We start from the raw sequence: 18,184 nt of genomic DNA, 5'->3' as shown, positions 1-18,184 counted from the left end.
TAAATGTGATGTGTGATCCCGGACAGGACCCTAGAATAGAAAAGGGGCAGCTGCGGTAAAGCTGGTGACATCGAATACACTTTGGAGTTAATAGTCATGGCCCAGCGTTGGTTTCTAAGTTGTGACGAATGACTCATATCGAGGTAAGAGGTTCGCAGTAGAAGACGTTTTCCGAGGGGGATATGAGGAACTTGTACATAATCTCTACAATGTTTCTGTAAATCTTAAACTACCTAAAAATTAAGTTTATTAAGAATGTTGATTAGATCCTTAAAGACTGCAGTTATTGAAATCATCAGTTATAAATTATAAAAAGTAAATATGCTGAGTATGTATTAAAAATAAATGACATTTCTGTATGATGAAACAACCAGAGATTTATGAACCTAACATGGAAGATCTGAGACCCAAGCAGGGGGAAAAAAAAAACCAGGAATGCACACCTAGTCATAGCAGAGTAAAACTGCAGAACATCAAAAGCAAAAATAAAATTATAAAAGCTGCTAGAGAAAACAGAATCTTCAGAGGGGTAGCCATTAGCCACACACCAACTCCTTAACAGCAATGGAGACAAGCAGACAGTGGCTTAAGATCTTCAATGTGTCAAGAGCAAATCCTTGTCAACCCAGAATTGTTTATCTAGTGAAACTATCATCCAAGAACAAGGGTGAGATAAAGAACTTCCTCCTCACAAACATGAGCTGGGGAAGTTGACCACATGAGTGTTTTCCCAAGGGACACTCTAGTGGATGTATTACAGTTAAGGCCATATGAAAATAATCCTAGAAGACAGTGTGAGAAATGAGAAGGAACGATGAGCCAAGAAAATGATGTAAGTGCAGGAGAGAGAGCCTGGATGAAGACGGATGACACAGAGCAATAATAATGGTGTCTTATCAGTGAAATCAAACAAAAGAAAGATGGAAATGAAATACCAGTCAGTGATATAACCTGGGATGGGGCACTGGAGCTAGGGCTGCCGGATTTAGTGAAACAAACAAAACCACTCACGGCCCTGGTTCAATTTCCATGTCTGATAAACAAGTAGTTTTGCAGTGGAAGGATATCCACCGGGGTGCTCTGTGTCTACTCTGGCACCCTGGCACCCTAGCACCCTAACTGGGGCTGGCCCAGTCCCGGCTTTGGTTTGCATAGAGGCGGGAGTCAGGACGCTGACTGTGTGGAGAATACATGCTCCACTTGTTGAAAATGACGAATGAAAAACAAGAAAATAGGTTGCATATCTTTGGACTCAGTAGAGGAAAAAACGGAATGCAGGAAACCCTCAACTACCCCGAGAGAAGGTGAGAAAAGAGAAAAAGGAAAGAACTCCAGGAAATGGGGACAAACAAAGAATAAAGTAAGATGGTACAAAGGCATCTGAAAAAAGGGATCAAACTAACGGCAAATGACCGACGTTTCCACTTAAAGCACGGACCACTGGACAGGACATGAAAATAATACACTGCCCAGGCTTTTGCTGTTTATAGGAGACACATCTGAAACTTCAGGGGAAGGCTGAAAGTCACACAGGAAAACTGATGCTAGGCAGGCAACCTGGCCAAAGGGCAGCTGGGGTCATAGCTCCAATATCTGGCACAAAAGATGTAAGGGAAAGGCCATTCCTGGATACACAGAAGGTTACTGTGATAAAACTTCAATTCATCACAAAAGGGCAAAATGATGTTAAATGTCTACATTTAGTAAAGCAGCTTTAAAATGTCTAAAAAGGGTGCAACGGAAAGAGGACAAGGGAGGCTTTGTCATGTCTTTCTCAGACCCAGCAGACAATCGTCAGTCAGGAAAACCAAAACGTGAACAATACAATTAGCAAGCTCTGCTTAATGAACACAAATAGAACTCTGTGAAACAGACGGAGAAGACACGTGATCCCAAACACATGTGGAATGTCTGGGGGCTGACCACGCACTGGCCCGTAAAGTGAGTCTCCACAAAAAAGTGAAGGCCAACCACGCTTCCTTTTCTTACCACAGTGCAATTTGTTAGAAATTGATAGCAAAAAGAGAACCATGAGTCCTTATGTTTGGAAATTAGAAAACACACCAACTCGTGGCTCAAAGAAGAACTCATAATAGAAATCAGGAAATGCTGAGAACCAAAAAATAATGAAAAGCGCTACCTATCACGATGCGAGACGTGGCTGAATGCCATGCTGGAGCCATTTACAGCCCTAACTGCACACATCAGGAAAGACTGAAACTAAATATTCAATGTAAGAAGTTAGCAAGAGAACACAGTGGTCCTAAAGCAAGAAGTAAAGAAAATAGATGGAAAAGCAGACAAATAAATTCTGAGAAGAAAAAAGGATGCTGCAGCTGAAGATGGATTCTCGGAAGTGCCTGATTAAACTGACAAGCTCCGGCAGGACTGACGGAGGAAACCCAAGTTCGGGGGGCACACAGGGACGACCCCAGGGACGAAAGGGGGCCCTGGCTGCAGGCAGGACTGATGGAGGAAACCCAAGTTTGGGGGGCACACAGGGACGACCCCAGGGATGAAAGGGGGCCCCGGCTGCAGGCAGAGCAGAGATGTAAAAGGCAGGAAACTGGGGACACTTAACTCTTGCCAAGAAATCTGAAGAAATTTTGGTTGAAATGGAGACATTTCTGGTAAAATGTAACTAACTTCTCAAAATTAAGAAGGAATAGGAAACTTAAATGGACCTATTAAAGTCACTGAATCCGTAATTTAAAATTTTCACCCAAAGTAAACCTGTGGCCTAGGAGAGTCCTCCCAGTCAAGGAACAGATTACTCTGATCCTACCTCCACTCCTCCAGAGGACAGGGAGGAGAACACTCGTCCGGACCCAGCTATCACCCACCAGTCTGGAGGACAGTTCTCCGGGGGGCCTTGGACCCACCCAACAGCCTGCAGGACAGTTCTCCAGAGGGCCTTGGACCCACCCACCGGCCTGCAGGACAGTTCTCTGGGGGGCCTTTGACCCACCCGCCCGCCTGCAGGACAGTTCTCTGGGGGGCCTTTGACCCACCCGCCCACCTGCAGGACAGTTCTCCAGAGGGCCTTGGACCCACCCACCGGCCTGCAGGACAGTTCTCCGGGGGGCCTTGGACCCACCCAGGTCCCTCACACTCGTAGTTCTCGAGAGTGACTGTGGACTGTGCTGGGGAACACAGCCTGAGATGCGGAGGACACAGGCCGGCCAGCCTGGCTCTGTCCCAGTCCTCCACCAGTGGAAACAGGCCACCCTTCAGTGCTTCAGCTCAGTGTGTCACACGGCACTCGGGGTACAAAATTCAGGACAGGCTGTTTCCTAGAGGAGCGTGCAGACAGGACTCCATCCACGGGGGCATTTTCCGAGCCTTGGGGGACGGCTTGTGGTGCCCCGGGCTCCTGCCACCCCCTGCTGCCTGTCTGTCATAGTAAATCCACTGCGCAGGACGTGTGGGTGGGTGTTCTGTCTCCCTGGACTCAGAAAAGCTGGTCACCAATGTGCGGAGACCCTGCTTCACACCACTGCTCCCTCCCTCCCTCCCTCCCTCTCTCTCTCCTTCCCTCTCTCTGCCCATCTGTCTAATTCACCCCACTAGGAACAAATAGGGAAAAAACAATCCACGAGAAAAACAGGCAAAAGACATGAACTTCACAAGAGGGGAAAGCCCAAGTGGCCAATAGACAGATGCTGGGCTGCCCGGCTGTGGCGGCCACGAGGGACCCTGGAGCCCTGCAGGGGGGCCAGTTTTACCCCCGTCCAGCTGGCAAAGGTCAAGGGCAACAATGCCAAGTGCTGCTGAGCTCTGGTCATGCCACTGCTGAAGACAGTTTCAACCCTTAAAAAGCTTCTTCATGTTACCTCCTAAAGGTGAACAAACACATCCTGGGCCCGTCACTTCCCCTCCTGGATGTTTACCAGAGACACGGTCACCTAGGTGTCCTGGGGACTTGCCCGGAAGCTCAGCACAACTCTGTCTATCACAAGCAAACCCGGAGCAGCCCACACCTGCCCCGGTCCAGGCCCGTGCGGGATGCGCGCAGGCTCCTTTACAGAGGGGCCCCAAGGAAGGAGGAGCGTTAAGATGTCCCTCATATCCCAACACCCAGGTAACGGGGCCCAGAGGGACGGCCCCGCTGCATGTGGCCACAGCTCCTTCAACTCTGAAGGCCACAAGGCTGGGCTCCGCCTTGCTGAAAGTTGGCCAGGAAGGCTTAGGCCGCCCAGATGGAAAGAGGAGCCAGCCGGACACACGACATGGATCCTGTGTGTGCCACACGTGGCTGTGCACAGATAAAACGTTTGCTGTTGGCATGGGGGGAGTGTGACTGAGTGTGAGAGTGTGGTGTGTGTGAGCAATCATGTGTATAAATGTGTGTGTGTGACAGCCTGTGGGGTATGTGAGAGTGCACGTGTGTGGTGTGTGTGAGACTGCATGTAGTGCCTGTGTGCGTGCATGAGACTGTGTTGTGTGCATTTACAAGGGTATGAGTGTGCGGATATGTGAGACTGTGGTGCTTGTGTAGGTGTGCCTATGTGTGGTTTGTGCATGTACAAGAGGGCATGCATGTGTGGTGCATGTGATGTGTGTGTGGTGCCTGTGTGTGCATGTGTGGGGTGTGTGCGTGTGCATGTGTGGTGTGTACGTGTGCGAGGATGGGCGTGTGGTGTGTGCACATGTGAGACTGTGTGGTGCCTGTGTGTGTGTGCATATGTGTGGTGTGTGCATGCACGAGAGGGTGTCCACATGTGAGACTGGCATCTGTGTGGGTGTGCACGTGTGTGTGGTGTGTGCACATCTGAGACTGTGTGGTGCCTGTGTGGGTGTGCATATGTGTGGTGTGTGTGTGCATGAGAGGGTGTGCGTGTGTGGTGTGTGCACATGTGAGACTGGTGCCTGTGTGGGTGTGCACAAGAGGGTGTGTGTGTGGTGTGCATGTGTGACTGTGGTGCTTGTGTGGTGTGCATGTGAGAGGATGTGTGTGTGGTGCATGTGTAAGACTGTGGTACATGTGTGTGTGCATATGTGTGGTGTGTGTGTACAAGAGGGTGCCCATGTGGGGTGTGAGTGTGATGAGGAAGAGTGACTGGAAGCAGCAGGCAGCCAGCTCTCAGGTGGATCCAACTCAGTCACTCACACACACTTGGTTTTTGTTACTCTGTTAGAGCTGCTTCAGGTCCACACGTTTCACAAAACATCAGGACATAACTAATGAGCTAAACTCTGGGGGAAAACCTTTTCCACACGACACCCCCTCCTGCTCCACGAATGTCCTCCACGAATCCTGGAGTGGGATAAATGAGATGGGTGGCATTTTAACCCTGAAATGCCCCATGACTAAAGTAGAAAATTGGCCCAAGCAAAAACCTGCCTGGGGCACGGTCTCAGACAGGAGAGATGGTCCTTCCCCAACTTCCCTGGGGCACGGGCCTGGGCCACAGATCCCCGTGGCCGTCTGGTGCAGGGTCTTTGATGGAAGTTGGCTCGAGGCCCGACTCGGTGCTGCTCCCACACGACTCCACGGCCCGTCTACACTGCAACATGCGACACTCGTAGGGAACTTTTCACTGTCCACGGTCACTGGCGGTTGCAGAAAACTGAACATGGAAACCATTAAATAAAATAGTTGCTGGGAGCAGCACCGGCCTCCAGACGTGCGAGCTGAAGACAGAGGGGTCGCTCTGATAGGGAGCGGGGACACCGAGGCCCCTCTGCGCTTCCTGTCCTGCACACCCTATAACTCAGCCACTTCTGCTGCAGCAGCGTCCCCGCAGGCCACTGCCGTCACAGCTGGCGGCCCCGCCAGGCAATCTGGCACACTGTATATCAACCTTCATCAAAGGCCGCCGGGCAGAGGAGCGGGGCCCAGGCCAACTCTTGTGCATTAAAGAGACTTTTAAAGAGACCTTGATAAAATGAGTGCTTCCTGCTTTCTGATGTGTTTAAGTAAAAGAACATTTTCTTGTTAGAAGACCAAACGTGCATCAGGAAGCAAGAACAGGCCGTGGCTGAAAGCGAAGTTCCCTATTGTTATCTAAAATAACTAGCCAGAAGAACCATAAGGCTTTGGGATGGTAGAATATATACGTCAGTTGCCTTTTAACTGGAGCAAAAAGGGGGAAAAGACTGTTTAATGTGAAGAAAGCATCTGTAAAGTGCTTTGGACGTTTTAAACAGCAGCCTGGTATTTTATCCAGCCTGTCGCTGGCCAGCTTGCCGGCTGCAGGGATGCCACCTGGTTCTTTGATCTACTTGTGATTTATGTTAACGTGAACACCATCCCTGACCAGCAAAGATGGCCAGGAGAAGGAAGGGCATGTCCTGGTACCTGCAGCCACTGCCCATGTCCCCTCTCGGCACCCCTCTGGCTGGCACTCTGATGGCCTTGGCTGCAGGTCCCATGGGGTTCCCCTTGGCAATGCCAGGTCCTGATCCTCCCCCTCAAGGCCCTGCCCTTGGCCATCGCCTGCTGCCGCTCCCCTGGCTAAGTCCTGTGCACTTGGGGTTTGGCACCCAGGAGGTCTCACATACGCCAGGTCTGCTGTGCCCGGGGTCACGCACCCAGGGGTCTCGCTCTGTAGTGGGTCATGGCACCGCTCCCATCCTCCCAGGCCAAGCCGTGGTCCTGCAGTCTTTAAGGCAGCACTGTCAGCTGTCGGTGGAGTGGTGCAAGGGGACATATGTGCCCACCCCTCAGAAGATCCAGGGGTTCCAGTGGGGCCCAACAGACCACCTCCGGCCCGGCCCCTCTGCCTCGGGCTCTTGGTTTGGCCAGTCCAGCCTCCCCCACGCCCTCTGTGAGAGCCCAACTGTCCTCCCGTGAGGTGCCTGCACCTCTGGGCTCTCACTGACCCCCAAGGTCACCCTGCCCTTGGCGTCCTCTACTTCCTCAAGCCACCGAACCTCCCTCCTGTCTGGGAGACTGCTGGCCGGTACTCACTTCCCTGACCGCCAGCTTCTTGGCTGCCCAAGTCTGGGTCCAGGCCCCGTGGCAGCCTTTGGGTGAGCCAAGGCTCAGCGCTGCCAGTCCTGGCCCTCCCTCAGCGGCTTCGCATGGTCACCGGGGCAAGGCACTGAGCCCCGCCAACCATCTGCAGGCCTCACCCACGGCCCTTAGATCAGGAGTCACTGTAGAGAGACGGCGCCTTGCAGGTTCTAAGGAAGCTGCCCCCCTCTCTCGGATGGACCCTCTAAGGCAAGGGCTGGAGGAACACACAGCTGACGTGCACCGCCCTGGCTTCCCCAGTCCGGAAAGGCACCCTTGCTGGGCCGGGCAGTTTCTGTCACCTGGAGATATTTCTGGTGTGCTTGGCCTTTAGGCCTGTGTCTGAATGAGACCTTTCCTGGAAAATAAAGCAGGTTTGTCTCAGAGCGAATCTTTCAATATTTAGGATTACACAACTGGCCTTTCTGGGAAAGCCATGGCAGCAGGCCTGCTGGGGGCGGGGGGCGGAGGATGCTCTGTGCTGCTCCCGCTTCCGGCACAGGCTGCTGAGGGGGTGGGGAGGGGCCCGGAGGATGTCCTCTGCTGCTCCCACTTCTGATGCAGGGGGAGACCCCTGACTGGGGAGGCCCTGGCTGGAGGTGGGACTTGCAGCCCCAGGTCCCCTCTCCACTGTCTCTGATGCTGCCCCTCACACTGGCCTCGACAGAAGGGGAGGGAGGAAGGTTCTGGTGCTGCGGCGGCCTGGGGCCCTAGGAAGGTGGGGGTCCTGACTGCTCACAATAAGACCCTGCTCTCACAAGCAGACCCCGGTCAGGAATGCGCGGCTTCCTCTGCTAAAGCGGCCCCCAGTTAGCAGCAAGCCACCAGTCATTTGGAAAGCAACCTGCTTCCCAGGGACAGAGGGCAGAGGTGTGGAGGTGGGAACTGGCTGTGACCACCGGGGTTCCTCTCATAATGGGGTTTGCACTGGGGAAGAAGACCCCTTTTTGTTCTAACACAACGAGAATGCCAGCACCCACGCCCACGTGCATGAGGCATCCTCTGCAAGGTGCCCTGTCTGCTGGCCACCTCGAGGCCCAGCACACGCTGAGGCCACCCACAGACAGTGGGCCAGAGAGCAGACCCTGCCTCTGCATTTTCCAGAACAAGGCGAACGATGCCTGCACACCAGACCTCACGAGAGCTGGGCTTAACTACAGGGGTCCGTGGCCTCCTGTGTGGCCTGACATTTCCCCCCCTGCTTGTGACCTCAAGTGCCTCTGGGTGCTGCCCCGAGCTGCACGGCACCCGGATCGTCCTGGAGTGAGCAGGGCCGGCTTTCCATCGGGGGAGGCTTGTGCAGAGTGTCCTGGGACGGCTGAGTCCCTGTCGTCCCTCTGCCCCCCCGCATAATGCCAGGCCAGAGCACCTGTCAGTAGGAGCCATCAGACACCAGAGCCCAGGGTGCAGGGCACCTGTGACTCTGTGACCACCCATCTGATGAACAGAGGGCCTGGGACCAGCACCTCGGTCTGGGGCACCCACCGGCAGGCAAAAGCCAGCACTGACCCGAGGGCGTCTGAGTGGCTGCTGCCCCACCGGTTCCCCAAACAGAAGGGGCAGGGGAGATTTTTTATAAAGACAGGTGAGGTCGGATGGCAGAGTGCTGCCCTTTCCTTGAGCTGAAAATGAGGATGCTGCTTCCCGAGAAGCCCCCCAGAGTGGGGGCTGAGCATCCGAAGGGGGTGAAAACCACTGAGCACCAGGACACCCCCACTAAGTGCCCTGTCACCCCGATTCTTCTGAGACTGTCCTCAGGACTGCCGGGCTGGGGACAGCAGTCCCAGAGGGCACGGGAGGCAGACTCCCACCAGGCCCCCCAGCAAGGCCTCCGCATCTGGCGTGCTGGAGCCTCAGCACTGCCCTGCTCTCCACTTCCTGTGGTCAAGTGATGCGGACACATGGCCCTCGAGTCCCCCACACTTCGGGTGGCTGTTCTCAGGACCTGCACTGGAGCAGGGAGGCCCGGGCCCCAACATCACGCTGGAATGGAACGCTGCAGGTGGTGCTCTCACCCCGAGCCCCTGGAACGTTCTTTTTCTCTGCCCAGGCCTCGGAGGCCCGGCTGTACAGACCACAGCGACTCTGACCCCTCCGGCGGTGTTGGTAGGGACACAGCAGGGAGCCATGTTCCTGGGGGCTCAGAGCAGCAGATAGGCCTGCTGGGCAGAAGAGCCCCAGCCCGCCTCGGGGCCACTGACCGAAACCCACATGAGGATTCCCTAGAGAAGCTGACTGTCCACAGAGGACATGAAGAGAGAAACAGAAAACCTCTGGTCACAACGTGCTCCATGTAACGGACAGAGGGACCCTGAACCAGAAGGGTGCAGCTGCACTGCAGAGGACCCTGAGCCATCTTCTCACGACAAAAGGGCTCCTTCCAGTCCTGCCCCACCCACCTCTTCCAGCCATCATCACAGTTCTGCCACATGTAGAGCTACGCGGGGGTGGGGGGCAGGTGCAAGGCAAAGCAGTGGCATCCACGTGGTCAGAGACCCACTGGCTTTCACACTCTGGGGCTCTCGGGCAGCCAGGCCACAACCCCAAGCCTGTCAGTGTGGAGTGTCCCGTGGGGTCTCTGGGGTCTTCGTACCTCATTTCCCAGCAAGGCAGAAACGCATGCTTCGGAGGCGTCGCAAATGGCGGTCAGGTCGTGGCCTCCCTCGAGGGCCAGGACGATCCGGCCACCAGCCAGGCCCATCAGCTGCTTCGTCAGGTACCCAAAGCCTGCAACGGGAAACGGGAGACTGCGGTGTGAACGGGGAAGGGCCGCGGCCAGTGCAGCCCAGAAACGTATCTCACGGCATTGTAAGAAGACTGGGGGCTGGGGTGGCGAGACACACGGCCGGGCCGGGTTTGGTTTAATAAATTTGCTGAGGAGTTTTGGCTTTGGATTTCCTCTTTGATCTGTTTGAGAATAGGAATTATGGCTTCAATGTTTTGATTTTTAATCAGCAAACCATCTGCTCTAGGGGATGAGGGCAGCCAGCCCCACTCAGAGGCCGCAGGCCACCTGCCCTTTGGCCCCCTCAGAGGGGCTATAGCCATGCTCTTGTGGCCATGGCCCAGTGGGCTCTGGTTATCTGACATGCTCTGAACATGTATGTGTACACATGTGCACAGGCTGCATATCCTCCTGGAGGGTTCTCCCACGTCCAGGTCTGAGCGTCTGGCTTTGATCAGGAGCCACAGTCCCGCCACTGCACCCACATCACTCACCCCGGGAGGGAATGCCTGCTGGATGAGGGTAATCACCACCCTCAGCCAGGCCAGGCTGGTGCTGATTAGAGAGCCGGGAACCACGCGTCGCTGATTAGTGGCCCCGATCATGGGCTGGCGAGGCTGTAACTTCCCAAAGCCTCGGTTCATCCCGTCTGATAGGAACAGTGACGGGGCTTCGAGGCAGCTGTGAGGACTGAGGAGGAAGCTGAGGATGTGGTGGCCGCAGTGCTCCGGGCCGGGTGCTGTGGGGTGTTGGGCACAGTGGAAGCTCTTTGCCCTCCATCTGGTCACTTTGCTGGCCACTAGGCCACAGAGCCTGGGACAGGTGGATTGTGCAAGGCCCCACAGAAGCCTGGCCACCAAGGGCCGCCTCAGGTCTCCTGGGTGAGCCACACCCTCCCCATGCAAGGACCTGAGAGATGGGCCCCCTCCTTGGCCGCCTGTGCCAACAGGAGTGGGGAGGGCCGCACACGATGGACGCCGGGGCCTTGAGGGCGTCACCAGGGCTAGGACCAAGGCCCCAGGAAGCCTGGGCCTCAGGAGGTTCTCCAGGTTCCTCGGGGACTCTGGGGTGGGGGAGGTGGCCAGGCCTTTGTATGTGCCAAGCACTGATGCCAAGAGATTTTCATCTCCTTGTGAGTTACTGAGGCACAGTGGGAGCACCGCTGGGCAGTCCCTCCTCCCACCCTGACAGCACGCCCCCTAACGCTGATCCCGAGAGGACCCCCACATCCTGGGCTTCCTCATCCAACTCTGAACTTGGCTGTGCTCCCAGCAACTTCCCTTTACGTTTCCAATGAGCGCTGCCTGCCAGAGAAGCAGCACAGGGTGCATCTCAGCTCTCGGTGGGACCAGGACCTGCCCCTGGAGGTGGCCTGCAGGTTCCTGGGCACCCGCATCCCAGAGAGGGAGCCTTGTGTGCCCTAGGCCCCTCCTGGGCAAAGAATGCCTGAGGTGCCTGGGTCTGAGCTCCCGCTGCCCACTCTGAGTTCTTTGGGGCCTACCAAATGGACTGGTTCCCAGTATGGTCAGGACCTTGGTCATTAGTAAAAAGGTGCCTTTCCTTATCTTGTTATTGAAAAGGAGACCTGACACGTGGAACACAGCGGATCATGGACATGAGCAGAGCCGGCTCCTCGGTCATGCGCAGAACCACTTACATCTGGCGGAGAGGTTGTAGCCCCCGAGAGGTGTGGGGTGGCCCTCCACAGCGTCGAAGCCCGATGACACCAACACCACGTCCGGGGCAAACTCGCTAGCGATCGGCATGACCACCGTTCTGCAAAGGGCAGGAGAAGGTGTCACTGGGTCAGCTCAGAGAAGGACGGGACAGTCACGAAACCCCAAGGTTCCCTCTGGCACTGATCATGCCTGCCCCGCACCCCCTCGGCCATTGGCGACCTGAGGGCTCCACACAGCAGGGTGGAATCTGGCGACCCACGCTTAATTAGAAGGGAATCAACCTGCGTGTGATCCAGGCTCATTTCACACACATCTTCACAACGCAAGCCAACAAGCCCCACTATACTTGCTTAGTGAGAGTATTGCTGTTTCTTGATATGCTGTTTTCTGCATATTTCTGTAACCCCCATGGCACAAGCTGCATTAACCTGGAAGAGTGAAGCCAGCTCCCTGTCCCACCAACACCCCTCCCTGGCCCTGCCTCGTCCTCCCTGCCCAGTCCTCCCAGGCCAGGTCCTCCCTGCCCATCCTCTCTTCTGAGACGGGGTTAGCTCCACTCGCCCCATCAGGCTGCCCTTGCTGCTACAATGCACTTTCCACAGCTCCCACTGAAGACACGTGCAGTCACCCACTGCCCCCAGTGCTGGGACTGTGTGTGGCCGAAAGGGCCGAGAGCCCTTGCCAGCCCTGCTGGGGGAGCCCACGTGTTCCTTAGTCACCCTAGAACACCAACACACACAGGTGTAACAGGAATTACAACGCAATTAAGACGCTTAAGAATCTTTAAAGGGAAAACTGATGACAAATGTAAGAGAACTCACTGGAAAAGACAGAACCACTGAGAAATTCTTTAAGTTATATTAGGGAAATAAGGAAAATATTCTATTTGGAAAGGGGAAAAAGCACTCCTTAACACAGAAGAACTTATCAATCCATAGTCTACTGATCTTATCAGCATTTGCTATGAATCCATGTGTGTGCTATGAATCCATGTGTGTGCTATGAATCCATGTGTGTGCTATGAATCCATGTGTGTGCTATGAGTGCATGTGTGCCATGAATGCATGCATGTGGCATGAATGCATGCATGAGGCATGAATGCATGCGTGTGCTATGAGTGCATTTTTGTGCTATGAATCCATGCGTGTGCTATGAATCCATGCATGTGCCATGAGTGCATGTGTGTGCTACGAATCCATGTGTGTGCTATGAATGCATGTGTGTGCCATGAATGCATGCGTGTGCCATGAATCCATGCGTGTGCTATGAATACATGTGTGCTATGAGTGCATGTGTGTGCTATGGATCCATGTGTGTGCTATGAATGCATGTGTGTGCTATGAGTGCATGTGTGTGCTATCAATGCATGTGTGTGCTATGGATCCATGTGTGTGCTATGGATCCATGTGTGTGCTATGAATGCATGTGTGTGCTATGAGTGCATGTGTGTGCTATGAATGCATGTGTGTGCTATGAGTGCATGTGTGTGCTATGGATCCATGTGTGTGCTATGGATCCATGTGTGTGCTATGAGTGCATGTGTGTGCTATGAATGCATGTGTGTGCTATCAGTGAGTGGGGAAGTTCAGCAGTTTCACGTCTCATTTGGGCTGCCGCCTTCGATTCTGAGTTAATAATCACCGCTGACTTTCAGAGTCTCCTGCACTCCCTCTGTGGGCGAGGGGAGCAGAAATATGGCCTCCCTTTCCTGGGGGACAGCAAGGACACCATGAGAAAGGTGGTCTGGTGTCTTCCTGCAATGGTCCAGGTGCAAAGGGCCTGTGCAGGTGAGGACAGTGGAACAGAAGTGGAGCCTTTAAAAAGGGACTTCAAAAAGTTTGTGGAAAAATTGAATTAAAAGACAAAAAATATAAACTTTATTTCTCAACTTAAGCTCCATCAAGTCCAAGACACTTTTGTAATGGTGACAGCAGCCATTTAGTTCCTCCCGAAAGGACTGAGGGTCCTGGGAATCTGGGAATTTAACCATGTCAATGCAGTCTTTTTTTTGGTTTGTTTGTTTACATTAATGAAGAAAAATAAGTGCCCTTTACAGATTTTTCTAAGATTAGGAAACAAGAAGAAGCCAGAAGGAGCCAATTCAGGACTGGAAGGTGGATGCCTAACAGTTTCTCTTCAAAGCTCTTGCAAAGGTTTCCTAGTTTAATGAGGAGTGAGCAGAAGCACTGTTGCAGAGAAGGACTCTTGGTGGCAGGGGAGGGTGGGGTGCTGGGCATGGTGGCTCACGCCGGTAATCCCAGCACTTTGGGAGGCTGAGATGGGTGGATCACCCGAAGTCAGGAGTTTGAGACCAGTTTGGCCAACATGGTGAAACCCCATCTCTACTAAAAATACAAAAATTAGCCGGGTGTGGTGGTGTGTGCCTATAATCCCAGCTACTCAGGAGGCTGAGGCGAGAGAATCGCTTGAACCCCGGAGGCAGAGGTTGCAGTGAGTTGAGATCATGCCATTGTACTCCAGCCTGGGTGATAAGAGCGAAACTCCACCTCAGAAAAAAAAAAAAAAAAAAAAAAAAAGGCCTGTCAGGGGAAGCTCTCCCAGCGATTTTCTGCGGAAGTGCTGAGGAACTTTCTCAAAACACTCTCATGATAAGCAGACGTTCTCATTCTTTGGTCCTCCAGAGCAGGCACAATGCCTTGGGCATTCCCCAAACCTGCTGTAGTGACCTTTACTCCTGCTTGACCAGCCTGCTTCTACTGTGACTACGCCACCTCTTGGCTCTCGGTAGCCAGTACTGCGGTTGTGCCTTGTCTTCAGGATGGTCCTGGGAAAGCCGTGTTCCATCTCCTGTTGTGACTCTCAGGACTCTGAGTCCACTTGTTGAACATTTCCACCGAAAGCTCTGCTCCTGTTGGCAGCTGATCTGGACGCGATGGTTTTGGCGCCCACTGAGTGGAAAGGCTGCTCAACTTCAATTTTCCAGGCGGAGCTGCGTAAGCTGAGCCGGTTGAGACGCCCATGGTGTCAACTGTTGCTCCTGCTGTTAACTGTGGGTACTCTACAATTACAGCACGAACAGGATGAATTTTTTCCCCACTAATTGATGTGGATGGTCTGTAGCTGTGGGCTTCGTCTTCCACACCGTTGCATTCCTTCTTAAAATGAGTCGTCCATTTGTAAACCACTGATTTCTTTGGGGCATTGTCCCCATAAACTTTTCATAAAGTATCAATGATTTCACCATTCTTCCACCCAAGCTTCACTGTAAACCTGCTGTTTGTTCTGGCTTCAATTTTAGCAGAATTCAAGTTGCTCTTTTCATGAGAAGGGCTCTTTTCAAACTGATGTTTTATCCTTAGTGCCCCAAACTAGATCCTGTCCAGATAGTGCGAATTTATTTTGGTGCAAAAACATTTTGAAACCCATGCACAGTTTTTTTCAAAATACGTATTTTCTATGAATTTTTACAAGTCTCCTGGTATTTTCACCACGAAGCCTAGTTTGCACGATTCCCACGTGTGCCGTGAGCTCTGGGGGACCCCTCACCATGCCCTTGTGGGAGAAGGTCCATGTTTTTAGGGGTTCACCAACGCCTACTTTCTGGAGCTGCTCAGCCCAGCCCGTCCTGCACCGAAGCACACTTCTGTGTCCCTACGGCCTCCCCAGCACACGTGCGTGGGCCAAGTGCATCACCCGATGGGCGCCTCCCTTTGTATGGATTTTCAGAGGCCCCTCCCTGGGGGCAGCCAAAAATGTACTCACTGGGCCCAGGGTCCCCTCCCACCACCAAGGACCTTCCAGAAACATCTCGGCAGAGGGCAGCAGGGCTGGCCCTAAAACTTTTTCATTCAGCTTTTATTACAAAATGAAATCCCCCACTAATGTCAGTGAAAGTATCAACTTTGACCGGAAGAAACAAAAATGCTGAAAATTCAATGTGACCCCTTTTCAGGGATGACCGCAGAGCAGAATGTTGTTGAAAAGTTCCTCTGATTTCTGATGGTGGAGGTGACACAACCCCCAAGGGCTTAAATACCAGGTGAAGATCCCACGGGTTACTCTCTAGAGGGCCAGGGGTCATGAGTACCATCAGGGACACTAAGGCAGCGGGAGGGCCCATCTCAATGTCGGGGGCACGAGGTGCCTGATCCTGGTGCCCCGCGTCCCACAACCGAGCTCAGACGGGAGAAGAGTGATGCGCGGGACTGTGTGGCTTCGGCCTGCTCAAGTCAGTGCTGACAAACTCTGCCCTCCAAACACGCATCAAATCCACACCTAGGCACCTTGCCCACCAAGAAACTCACTCCTGGAACTCAGATGGGAGTCACAGGAGACCCTGGGTGGCTTCTGAGCAGTCTACTTCTGTTCTTTCTTCTGAAGAGACCCAGTCCACACAATTTCCCCTAGAACTGCAGCAGCTGTAGAAAGTGCTTTCCGAGGACATAGGAACTGTGCCCCAAGGGCCATCGTTAGGGGCCGAAGAAACAATGTGTGAATCTAGACTGGGGGCAGCAAGCTTCCTGCCATGGGTCAGACAGGAGGCACCTGACCTCAGTCGGTGGGCCATACAGTCTCCACTGGAACCACGTGACACGGCCCTTGTGGTGCCCAAGACACAACAGACAGTGCATCGGCGTGCGAGCGTCGCTGTGTCCTGATAACATCGTACCAAGAGCACAGGCGGCAGGACTAGGCCCACCAGCTGGAGTTGCCCGAACCTCTGCTCTGGTCCTGTCCACACAACTTCCGTAACATTCTTCCATGCACGATTCCATTCCCAGACTGAGAGGTTTCTTCTCACCTACCCAGACCTCACCACAAAGCACGGCGATTTCACAAACATGGTGTACGACACAGGAGACACGGTGCTGGCCTCAGAGTGGGCGTGGAGTTGGTGTCTGGCACTCCCGCCGCAGGGCTGGGAGGGGAGAAATCAGTCTAGTCAGTGGTGGGATGGAGAGAATGCCTTGGAATCCAGGAGTCCTGTGACTCTTGCCAGACCCAGGGCCCTGCCCTGGACGCTGTAAGGCACGGGCCCCACAGTCCTTTCTGACCGACATTCCGAGGCTTCCTCCACGGCTCTGACCAACCTGGCCAACGGGCAGCAGAACTCAGGGGGGCCGCCCTCTGCTTTCAACTGTCCACATCATCCCAGTAAGAGACTGGCTTCTAATTATTTTAATAAAGCTCTTGTCATAAAACCTTTTTCTTTGGACAGAAAAACACATTTCCAGCCATGCTTTTGGTGTGGATTTTAAAGCCAAGACGTTTTTCAATGAAAACCACAGACGTTTTGTGCAGATGCCACGTCCTTCGCGAAGCACTCTGGCTGCTGCTTTGCAGCAAGCGCACGTGGAGGGCTTTACTTCCCCGCTTTTAAGTGCCGTGGAGCCATTTTACTTCTAATCCCCCTCCAAAAACAAGTCCTGTGAAAATCACCGTTAAATGAAGTTCAGACCAAGAGAGTCTCTGGTGTCTAGGCTTGGTGTGTGGTGTTGCCTCAGAGCCAATCAAAACAAAATGTGAAAGATGAACCCAGGCTCACGGGCACTGGCACGTCGGCCACGCGTGAGGCTGCATGGGGCACAGTCGGACGCACATGCCCACGCTTATTTTCGTTTTCCTGGGCTTAGCACCCTCTAGGCTGTGATCCCAAGCACTTGCTAGACATAAGAAGGTCAGAATGTGGTGCAGCAGTGCAGCTTCAGCACCTGTTTGTGGAAAGACTAAGAAATGTTCCTTCTCCTCCATGGGACATGACTTCTTTGCCTGTAAAAAGGAAGCTGAGCACGGCACTCCCTGTGTCTTCGGGGCTGTGCTGCACCCTCCGTGACCCTCCCACAGGAGGAAGCTGAAGGAATGTCCCTGTTTAATAGATGCTGCAAAAAATGGGAAACTGGACTCACATTTTATTCCCAGAATTAAACTTTTAATAAACAACTCAGTCTTGGCTGGGTGCGGTGGCTCACGCCTGTAGTCCCAGCACTTTGGGAGGCTGAGGCAGGTGGATCACGAGGTCAGGAGATCGAGACCATCCTGGTGAACACGATGAAACCCCGTCTCTACTAAAAATACAAAAAATTAGCCGGGGGTGGTGGTGGGCGCCTGTGGTCCCAGCTACTCGGGAGGCTGAGGCAGGAGAATGGCGTGAACCCGGGAGGCGGAGCTTGCAGTGAGCCGAGATCACACCACTGCACTGCAGCCTGGGCGACAGAGCGAGACTCCGTCTCAAAAAAAAAAAAAAAAAAAAAAAAAAAAGAACTCAGTCTCTAAAACAATAACACTGAGGTATCTGCCGTTGGCCTCTCAGGCCATCACTTTACGGAGAGTATTTCCATTTCCATGAGGTCACTCCTGGCCTCAGGGGCCACCTGAGGGCAGACAGGGGCGGGCTTGAAGTTTCCCGAGGCGGCAGGCCCACTGACCACGGGCTCAAAAGGCAGGAGAAATGGTTGGAGAGAGGGGGTCTTTAGAGAAGGTTGGCAAATGCCTGTAAGGTGCACCCCTGGGGCCGGCAAGCCCAGGGAAGCCACGACTGTGGTGCCCAGAGGATGCCTATGCCCATGAGGCACGTACAGAGGGGAGCGTGGTGCTAAGGGGAGAGGGCAGCTTCTCTGTGTGGTGGCCTCTGCATTTAGGGAGGTCCCGTGTGAAGCCATGGGGTGCTACGAATCGCCTTCCCACGGCCTCAGTGTGGCTTCTCTGGCGCCTTCGTTACCGACACAGCACTGCACCCTTCACTCAGTCATCAGCCAACCTGCACCTGCAGGCTGAAGACGACGTCTCCCCTTGGCTTCCCGGGGAACAGAGCTGGGTCGGGACAGCAGTAGCAGGCGGGTGCCGGCCACTCTCCTCGGCTTC

At 53.8% G+C, this 18,184-nt stretch overlaps 1 protein-coding gene across 10 annotated transcripts in view; it reads right to left on the bottom strand.

Moving 5' to 3' along the window:
- HDAC4 (histone deacetylase 4) overlaps positions 1-18,184 on the bottom strand; it is a 357,624-nt gene that overhangs the window by 8,800 nt on the left and 330,640 nt on the right. For all 10 annotated transcript variants that reach the window (XM_050751475.1, XM_050751477.1, XM_050751476.1 and 7 more), the window contains 2 exons: positions 11,341-11,459; positions 9,552-9,685 (listed from right to left, as the gene is read on the bottom strand). In XM_050751475.1, the coding sequence (XP_050607432.1) occupies positions 9,552-9,685; positions 11,341-11,459 (253 nt within the window). The remainder of the gene's footprint in view (positions 1-9,551; positions 9,686-11,340; positions 11,460-18,184) is intronic.

This window comes from Macaca thibetana, chromosome 12 (genome assembly GCF_024542745.1).
Source record: "Macaca thibetana thibetana isolate TM-01 chromosome 12, ASM2454274v1, whole genome shotgun sequence".
NCBI classification, from domain to species: Eukaryota; Metazoa; Chordata; class Mammalia; order Primates; family Cercopithecidae; genus Macaca; species Macaca thibetana.
The sequence above is the reverse complement of the archived record's forward strand: the minus strand, read 5'-3'. Positions and strand labels throughout refer to the sequence as shown.